Here is a 10,197-nt window from a genome sequence, read left to right as displayed (position 1 = left end):
CAATTTCCAACTTATGTGCTGTTTATGTCTAATAGCCGATGAGCACCGATTCGTTTTATCTATAATTTCTCTTTATATGACAAGGATTGAAAAGGATTTGCCAATAGATTGCCAACTTGATGCATGATGATGACATGATCATGCCAACTTGATGCATGATGATGACATGATCAGTCCAATCAAAGCTACGCTAGATATAACATGATTTGACCATTGACCTTGAGCCTTCTTGGATGGGCACTTCTAATGTAAGTCTACGGCAGCACCCAATGAGCTTGAATTTTCAAGCTTTTCCCGTAAATTTGGTGGTGACGTATTTTCCCCAAGAGTGACAGAATGCTGAGCCAATCACGGTGCAACTAGAGAACATTACCAACCCCTACGCGCCGTATTTTCCACTGGCTGCCCCACCACCACAGAAAGCACTGAGCTAGGCTAAAACACCTGCATTTTGGAGCTGCCTTGAGAAAGCAAAAAAAGAGACCATGTTTATGCGGCTTTATTAACAAAATTATTATTTTGTAGGTATGACGTCCTCTCAGTCTCGCACAAGCCAAAGCAGCTGACTTCCTCTCCAAGGTGTCCTCCTCGATCCAGTGGCATGTCATACCGAAAAAGCTTCTGTTATGGGCAGACCAGATGTCTGCTGTGGTGCACTCTGGAGTTTGGTGGAGAGAGCTTCTTTCATGGACTCAAATTCCTTTCAATTCATTGAATCAAAGGTCTTTCTACCCATGACCTTTCTCCCCCACTGATTCCTTCTACTAGCTTGCGGAATGAAGGCACCTCTACTAGTGAAAAGGGTTGCACATCCTCTATGAAGTCAAATACAAGGTGATTAAGGCGGCTTTGTGAGGTGTGTAGTCCTCCTGGTTGTAGTTTTGCTTGTTTCAATGGTGTACAAGATGTTCCTTTTTGGCCATCTGTAGATGGCTGTGCATCTCTGCACTCCTGCATGTCGTCTGGCTGACTTTTTCTGCTCAGGGTCTTCCATTGATTGTTACGCATCCTCTGAAAAAACGACATGTAATTGCTTAACTATAACACCACAGTATAAGTAAAATAACAGCGGAGTGAGCCCCTTGTTATTGTTTTAATTAAGGATTGTAGCTACATATGTTTCACTTTCTATAGCCTGCCCCTGTCTGATAAACACAGGACTGGGGTTGGAACATGTACCCACTCACACATGGACAAGGCTGTGGATACAAGGATGTCAATGGTGGTTTCAATTGTTTGTCTAGAAATATTCAAATGTAAAAATAAAAGCAATGGACTGATACAGTATTATACATTGAGTTATGATTGAATAATACAGGCATTTATTTGGGTTGAAAAAACAATTGAACAGCAGGAAAACCGCAGTGTGACTTTATTGATTTGGGCAGTGGCAATTTTAGCATGTAAATCTTGGTGGGGCCAAAAAAATAAAACAAATGTGGGATGTATGCCAGCTAAGCCACTACACAACACTAAACAATACATGGATTGCACTATATCACTGCTACACCTGGCTATCAGCGGAGCCTTGTCTAGCAGGGAAACAGTTCATTCAGCCTCATTTACTGCCTTTAAAAAAAAAACATAGGTGATATGGCTGACTTGCTTAAACAAATGTGGTTTCTACTGACAATTGAGATGTAGAAACTATGTCATAAGGGGAAGACAAGCGGATAAGAGGCAATCCATAATTGCCAGAATTCAAAACATGGGCCGTTCTTACAGTGTTTGGCCTGTACACCAAGTCAGAACCGTAGGATAAATAAAGGGGCTATATAAGCAGACAATGAAAGCTCTTACAATATTCAATGATTACATTTCTCAAAAACAGGTTATAGGCTACATGTGCATCACCAAATCAGAACAGTAGGCGAAATTAAGATGTGAAAACAGACCAAATTATTAGGCTGAGGCACATGGGCTACTAACTGCTTACAACAAAACATACACTTAGTAGTACTTTCTTAGCTACAGTATACATATCTCCCTGGCCTATTACATTATTTATGCAGCAGAGGGCTCCCGAATGGCACAGCGGTCTAAGACACTGCATCTCAGTACAAGAGGAGTCATTACAGACCCTGGTTTGATTCCAGGCTGTATCACAACCGGCCATGATTGGGAGTCCCATAGGGCGGAATAGCCTTCAGGCCACCATGAAACTGGACTCGTTGGTCACCATTGGACAGTTTAGATCAATCTTGAGGGAGATGTGATCATTGTGTTGGTTTTGATTAATCATGTTGTATTTGTTGTATTGATGTTGTTATTTTGCTTTATGTTGTACTGAATTGTGTGTTCATGTTCACAGGGCTCCCTTGAGAATGAGACCCTGGTCTCAATGGTGACCCCCGTCTCATTGGAATGGTCCCACCTGATCTCACCTGCCTTCAATCATTGTTAGAACAGTCAACTCAGTTTTCTTGTCAATATAATAGATCATCTTTGATATGGATTGCCTGGCTACCCAAACACCTCAATAATGTATATCTGCAGACTGTGGTTATTACATGCCGCACCCACTATGAGTAACTTACTACAAGCCGTGCCCATTGCCATTGCGGCTGCTAGCAGTGTCTCTGGCCCACACTCCAGCACAGTAGGTGGCGGGAATGCACCAACGAGAGCATCCTGACGTGTTGCATCACCACCTGGTATGGCAACTGCTCGGCCTACGACGGCAAGGTGCTCTAGAGGGTAGTGCGTACAGCCCAGTACATCTCTGGGGCCAAGCTCCTGCCATCCAGGACCTCTACATTTTTACATTTTTTTTTTATACCAGGTGGTGTCAGAGGAAGCCCTAGAAATTGCCCAAGACTCCAGCCACCCTAGTCATAGACTGTTCTCTCTGGTGTGATGTCTGCAGGGCACAATTCAGACAAGCCAATCATGTCAAAACCCACATGCAAGTGCACACAGGAGTCAGGCCATAGGGAAAGGGGAATACCTAGTCAGTTGTACAACTGAATGCATTCAACTGAAATGTGTCTTCCGCATTTAACCCAACCCCTCTGAATCAGAGCAGTGCGGAGGGCTGCTTTAAATCGACATCCATGTCTTCGTCGCCCCTGGGAACAGTGGGTTAACTGCTTTGCTCAGGGGCAGAACGACAGATTTTTACCTTGTCAGCTCGGGGATTTGATCCAGCAACCTTCCGGGTTACTGGCCCAACGCTCCTACCCGCCAGGTCTATGGGATGCTTTGTGCAGGGGAGGATTAACAAATACAAATTTGCCGGGTGAAAACTACGAGGGTGATAAAATAAAAACATACATTTATAAAAATAGTTTACTTTTGATACAAAATATTCAAATAATTGTTTGACAAAGTTGATCAAAAAAGAATACAATAAAGACTGCCAATATTGTAATAGCATATGTTTGTTTTACTGTTGTAGTGCTTTCATATTGAGCGTCTCTGTGGGACATTCTCAATTGGTTACGCAAACTCTCCTCGCCTCCTTTTGAAAAAGGTCAAAAGTAATCAGTGAGAGGAAACGTGAAAACAAACCATAGCATGTATGAAATTACTCTTCTACTCCACTTGCGCGTCATCAAGCAAATGATGCTTACAGAGGAGGAATCCCTAAATATGTGTAAAGTGGTAAAAACAAGTTTAGCTGGTTGTTCCAGACATTTTATAGATAAAAGATTAGTTGTGATTGGGAGCCTGTAGGATACACGGGGGGAGAATGTCAATTGCGTACTCCTTACGTTCCCTCTCCTCGACTCCTTCTCAAAACCCATTGGATGAGAAAACCAGAGGTCCCTCCCCTATGACCTTCTCCTCCAATGGGTTTTGAGAAGGAGGCGAGGGGATGCGAGGAGTATGCAATTGAGATTCTTCCCTGATGTTCCTCTGACAAAGGAGGCAATCTCCTACATATGGCGACCACTCATCGGTTTCCAGGTCACGGAGGAGGATGGAGTCATCGACTTTTTCCCAAATTAGGGGGCCTTCCACACTGTTGTATAGAGGTCAAGTCTCCTCTTTAGAGTGTTGCCTCTTCTGGTGGCGTTTTCGGTCGCCAATTTGGGAGAAGCTTTGTCCACAGTCTGAGCACTGGTACGGTTTCTCTCCAGTGTGAATTCTCATGTGTACTGTAAGGAAGTTCTTTTGGAAGAAACGTTTTTCACAGCAGAAGCACTGGAAAGGTCTCTCTTTATTATGCACCCTTCTCACATGAGTCATTACATCACGTGAACGGGAGAAGGACTTTCCACATTCAGAGCAAGGATAGGCTGCTCTTTCTCCAGAGTGTTTTAACTTGTGCACTTGCTTGTGACTCTTTAATGTCCATTCACGTGCAAAACGCTTCCCGCATTCAGTGCAGTGGTACGGTTTCTCTCCGGTATGTGTTCGCTGGTGCTCTTCCAACCGTCGTAAAGTTGTAAAACCATCCCCGCAGTCAGTGCAGAGGAATGGCTTTTTTCCACTTGCGGTGTGTATTCTTAGGTGTCTTTCAAACTTTGTCTTGTTTAAGAAACACTTTCCACAGTCCGAGCAGTGGAGTGCCAGGTCTACAGAATGTACGGGAAGGTGTGATCTTAGTTTTGCCATGTCAGGAAATCTTTTATCACACCTTGAACAGCGGTAATGTTTATGTTTCTTTTCCTTGTGTGTTAGTTGATGTTTTTTAAGTCTCTCACGTCCTGCAAAACTTTTGTCGCAATTAGAGCAGTGGTACGGCTTTTCATCTGTATGTGTTTCTTGCTGATGTCTTCTAAGACTATGCCTTCGTGTAAAGCTCTTCCCACAGTCAGAGCAGTAGTGATGCCTTTCTTGTGGTGAGATCTTCTCTGTATGTTTTAGCTGGTGATTTTTCAACACCCATAACTGTTTGAATTGCTTCCCACAGTCAGGGCAAAGGTATGGCCTTTCTTGACTATGTACTTCCATGTGTATTTTTAGTTCTCCAGGTTCAGAAAAGCTTTTATCACAGTAAAGACAATCACCCCCTTTCTTATGTGTCCTCTGGTGCCTTTTCAGATTATCAGAGCGGGTAAAACCTTTCCCACAATCAGGGCAGAACATTTCTTTCACTCCTGTATGTGTTCGATGGTGTCTTATAAGATCCCTTACTTTTTGAAAGTTCTGACCGCAGTAGGCGCAGTAGTGAGGCTTCTCTCCTCCAGGTCTGAAACCCTCAATGAAGTCATCAGTATCTAGGGGCTCCTCTCCATTCTCCTGCGTTGTTTGGGGTTGTTGTGGTCTTTCTGAGTTTTGATTATTTTCTGTTTGGCACTGGGTATTGGCTGGGCATTGCTGTTTGCTATGTGAAAGCACACTGTCTACAGTTGCCGCGTTACTGGCAGCTTTGAAGGTATTCTCCGGCAGGTCCTGTTGCTTTTGACTAATGCGTGTGACAGCTTCATCCAGTGTTATTTCTGGGTCCATTCGTAATTGCTCGGCCAGTCTTCTGTCACATAAGCCCATGACAAGCCTGTTTCTTATTTTCTCACTGAGCAGAGCTCCATAACCACAATGTTCTGACAAACAATGAAGTGCAGTGATAAAATCATCAGCTGTCTCTCCTGCTTCCTGTTGTCTTTGGTTGAATTTTGTTCGTTCTAATATTACATTCCTCCTAACTACTAAATGTCCATCTTGCTGTTCATTATTAGAACTGTGGAAGTGTTCCCGCTCCATCAGGTTGTCATCTTGCAGGTCTTCTGAGGTGTCCATCTCCTCTGCCTGGAAATACATTTAAAATAGCATAATTACTAGTAGGCCTATCATCTCTGTTCTCCAAAACAACATAATTTTGTAATAGATAATATAGCCTACGTTTCATTATGATTAAAGTCCAAATTAGAATAGATAGCATATACAATAAATATCTAAACAAATAAATTAAGTCTATACATTGAAATTGGTGTCAAATAAAAGCTAAGAGTCTATATTTGTTTTAAATTAAGGCACAGAATGACCCCAAAATTATAACAGAATGACTGCAACTAAACTGGCTGCAATGGGAATTCATAGTAGTCACAAACCACAGTTGGGTCACCTGCTACTGTCCTCCCTTCCACTAGAATACTGTTTTTCATTCGCTTTCTGTCACATGGTGCAAGTGTGAAAACCGTCTGGACAAACCCGCCCTCTCTTTCCCAGTCTCTTCTCTCTCTCTCTCTCTCTCTCTCTCCAGTTAATGTTACCTCTCCCGGCTCTCACTGACACCTACCCATAAGCCCCCTCTTTCCATTTACTGTAACCAGCCCTCTCACCCACTGAGGAACAACCGACACTGTATGTTTATGATGTACTGAAGTGTACTCTACTGTGTTTTACAGTGATGTCCAAACTTGTGAAACAGACATCTGTGATTGGCACATATTAGGTCTGGTCCAGACAAACCAAATGTGGTCTTGTTTGGGGACCTCATTGGAATAATAGCCAGTCTGTAGAATAGGCATAATACCCAAACATGCAAAGGAAGATATTACATTTTTCTACCTTTGTGTCTATTCAGGATACATCATCATGAAGAGAATGACATTCACAACTATGGATTTCTGTATTGGACAGATCTGGGACCCATGATGTCATTCTGTTACCATCATTATGTTACCAGGTGTTAATCCACTTCACTTACTGTAATTCAATAACCAAAATAAAATAAATTAAACTCGAGGTGTAATATCATAGCCAACAACCAATTCTTTCTGCAGAAATCTTTTGATCTTAATTCGGAAAAAGTCAAATTTTACCATCATTCTGTTTTGAAACTTTACATCTGCACTGTCTTTGAGTAAATGTGTTTTTGTCAAATTTTCTGTGAAAATTGTTAAACGTAATCCTTGTGATGTGCATGGAGTTGTATGGTTTGTTAAACTTTGCAATCAATTGCTTTTGTTTGGCATACTTTTAAGGCTGTGGCTGCGGATCCGACTTTTTCGGGATCTTTAGTCTGGAAAGGAAAAGATCTGGAGCTTCCAGAAGCTTCTGCGCATGTGCAGATCACATTCTGCGCACACTGGCAGACTTACCATCAGGCAGAAGAGGCAATTTCCCCAGGATTCATGTCATCAAGGGGCTTCATGAGCTGGACATAAGCTAGAGATACCTTTTTTTAACATGGGCTGCATCTCAATCCACCAAATCTGCCCATGTCAGCCTTCTGTATCTGCGGTGGAAGCTGCCCGAGCTACAGAGGAGTTTAAGAGACCAAGAGACATCCTGAAAAATCGGTATTTTCACAAAAGCTTCTGTAGCGTCCGAACGTTGTCACAGGACTCGTCTGAAGGTAACCCGGTACTGGGCCAAAAATTGAATAGGGCATTTCCATGTAAAAAGGTATACAGGCAATTCAATGGAATTATTTTTTTTTTAAATCCTGAGTTTTCTTATATCTCTCAGATATAGGACAGACACCGAAACATACTTCCTTTTTATTACATTTTTTACTATCTGTTTTTACATGTATGAATCTGTTATTCAATGCATTTATATGGTCTAGTAGCAGTAAGGCCAAAATCAATGTTTCGTCAAATACTTTAAAAAAAAAAAATTATACCTACTGGGGTCCTAAAATTCTAAATCAAATAGCTAAATGATCCTTGATATGACCATCGTAAAACAATTCCACATGTTAGCTTAGTAGAAATCCAGCCCTGGGACCTTAGACTCTAGGGGAATACAATACGCATTTCTTTAAACTGGCCTCTGACTGGGGCCTTCAAATCACTAAATCCGCTCGTCTGCGCATGTGTATTATTCTCCTTCACCCATAGAGAACAGGCTACTCAAGCGAATGGTACTCATTTAATAAAAGTTAGATCAAAGCTCAATGTCTGCAAGATCACATTATAAAAATCAGGAATTCTACATAACAGAATCAAATAATAGCATAGTGTAATGTTAATGTAAGACCAGTAACTTTGTTCTATCCTATTGTATTCGGTTCTGTAGAATACTGTGATCATTATGTAATCTTGCAGACGTTCAGCTTTGATCTAACTTTATTAAACGAGCACCATTCGCCTGAGTAGCCTGTTATCTGTGCATAGAAAATATACACCTGCGTAGAAAGTGATACAACATGCGTAGAAGCTTCGGATCTGTAATTTTCCGGACTAAAGGGACTAGTCAAATGAACATCAAAAGTATAATTTTCGGCATTTTAGCTAACCCTAACTATCCTGTTACGTTAATTATCCTAACCTACTATGAAAAGTCAAATCTGACGTTCATTTTACAAAAGTTGGATTCCTTCTAGCCATTACCGGACTAAAGATCCCGAAAAAAAAGTCTGATCCGGCAACTCGGTTCTTTCAAAGTGAAAATCGGAGTCTCAGAGCCATTATGATACCTTTGAATTAGCCGGCTCCTCTTCATCTCGGTTCTCCGGAATGGTTTCGGGCAGTCCTGCCTCCTGAAGTTCCGCCATTTTCTCTCTATGTTTTGTATCCCAAGAAGGGTTGCGGGTAAAAACAACGAAGTATTTTGTGCTATTCTATACACAACAGGTTTGTCTTATTTTGTTGCTAGCATTTTAAGATTTTCGCTACATTTGATTAGTGATGTTGCGTTTGATATCGAGCTCCGAGGCATGTGTCGAAATCGTTAAGCAGTTTCTTATTTTTCTTCGGTGGGGTTTAATGGCGGTTGGCTTCCAATATGTTGCATTATCGCCACCAACTGGACTATAGTATAAATCCATTATACTTTGTGATACAAAATGTGGGTGGGGTAAACCATTCCAACCCACTGCCCCGTTCCACTACTTTAACCCTATCGGCTCCTGCACCATGCCAACGGCCTGGGAAGACCAGACACTACTCAACACACCCTATAACTCTTCTGAAGTCAAATCTCATACACCCAAGTACTTCTCTGCAGCTGCCACCACAACATCTATTTTCTGTGAGGTACAGTTGATAAGTTGATCAATGATAAGCATTGGTTAAGAAGCCAACCTTACTGAAGCATGTCACTCATTGACATATCCCTCTGTGCTGGCACAGATCTACTACTCAAGATCCCCCACCCTCAGGGCCAGACACTCATGCAACCTGCAGATTGATGAGGGAAGAATTTTCTGAACTGAACTGACCAAGACACATCTCCAACAACACAAAAAAACTCACATAATTTTGCCCCAAAACAGTGGCATATGGGCTTTTTACACAACAAAAATAAAAACGCAACGTAAAGTATTGGTTTCATGAATTGAAATAAAAGATCCCAGAAATGTTTCATATGCACAAAAAGCTTATTTCTCTTGAATTTTGTGCAGAATTTTGTTTACATCCCTGTTAGTGAGCATTTCTCCTTTGCCAACATAATCCATCCACCTGACAGGTGTGGCATATCAAGAAGCTGATTAAACAGCATGATCATTACACAGGTGCACCTTCTTCTGGGGATAAAAGGCAACTCTAAAATGTGCAGTTTTGTCACACAACACCACAAATGTCTCAAGTTTTGAGAGAGCCTTCAATTGGCATGCTGACTGCAGGAATGTCCACCAGAGCTGTTGCCAGATAATTTAATGTTAATTTTTCTACCATAAGTTGCATCCAAAGTCATTTTAGAGAATTTAGCAGTACTCCAACCGGCATCACAACTGCAGACCACGTGAATGGCGTCATGTGGGTGAGCGGTTTGCTGATGTCAACATTGTGAACTGAGTGCCTCCCCTATGGTTGCAGTGGGGTTATGATATGTGCAGGCATAAACTACAGACAACGAACACAATTGCATTTCATCGATGCCAATTTGAATGCACAGAGATACTGTGACGAGATCCTGAGGCCCATTGTGAGGCCCATTTGTTTTTTTTAAGTTATCTGTGACCAACAGATGCATTGCTGTATTCCCAGTCATGTGAAATCCATACATACATTGATTTCAATTGACTGAATTCCTTATATGAACTGTAACGCAGTAACATCTTGGTAATTGTTGTATGTTGCGTTTATATTTTTTGTTCAGTATAGGTGAGCGCTGATGCCGCCCTGTGATAAGCAGTGGCCACTTTGTCAAAGGCAGGTGAGCAAAATATTTCGCTTGTACATTCCCAGCGCAGCAGCGCTCCTCTCCAGGATGCTGTTGGAGAGATGAATCGCTGCGTCGCTCCATCAACGTTCCGTCAACAACAAAAAATCTAACATAATGTATGTAGCAGATATAGCTAGGGTAAAACATGAGCCATTCACAATAATTAAAGCAACATGTCAAGAAAACTTTAGGCCA

At 41.8% G+C, this 10,197-nt stretch overlaps 1 protein-coding gene across 2 annotated transcripts; it reads right to left on the bottom strand.

Annotated features, from left to right (window-relative positions):
* Positions 1-3,272: 3,272 nt before the first annotated feature.
* LOC115196158 (zinc finger protein 2) lies at positions 3,273-8,955 on the bottom strand. 2 transcript variants are annotated; one of them, XM_029756777.1, is made up of 3 exons: positions 8,312-8,955; positions 6,990-7,147; positions 3,273-5,694 (listed from the first exon to the last, which is right to left on the bottom strand). In XM_029756777.1, the coding sequence occupies exons 2-3, from the start codon at positions 6,990-6,992 to the stop codon at positions 3,979-3,981; spliced, it is 1,719 nt and encodes a 572-aa protein (XP_029612637.1). In that variant the 5' UTR covers positions 6,993-7,147; positions 8,312-8,955; the 3' UTR covers positions 3,273-3,978. The 2 variants fall into 2 exon arrangements, with proteins under 2 accessions (XP_029612637.1, XP_029612636.1); XM_029756776.1 differs by lacking the exon at positions 6,990-7,147 and having other exon boundaries at positions 8,312-8,953.
* Between the last annotated feature and the right edge of the window lie 1,242 nt (positions 8,956-10,197).

This window comes from Salmo trutta, chromosome 6 (assembly GCF_901001165.1).
Source record: "Salmo trutta chromosome 6, fSalTru1.1, whole genome shotgun sequence".
In the NCBI taxonomy this organism is placed as follows: domain Eukaryota; kingdom Metazoa; phylum Chordata; class Actinopteri; order Salmoniformes; family Salmonidae; genus Salmo; species Salmo trutta.
Note: the sequence above shows the minus strand (reverse complement) of the source record. Positions and strands in the feature narration are given on the sequence as shown.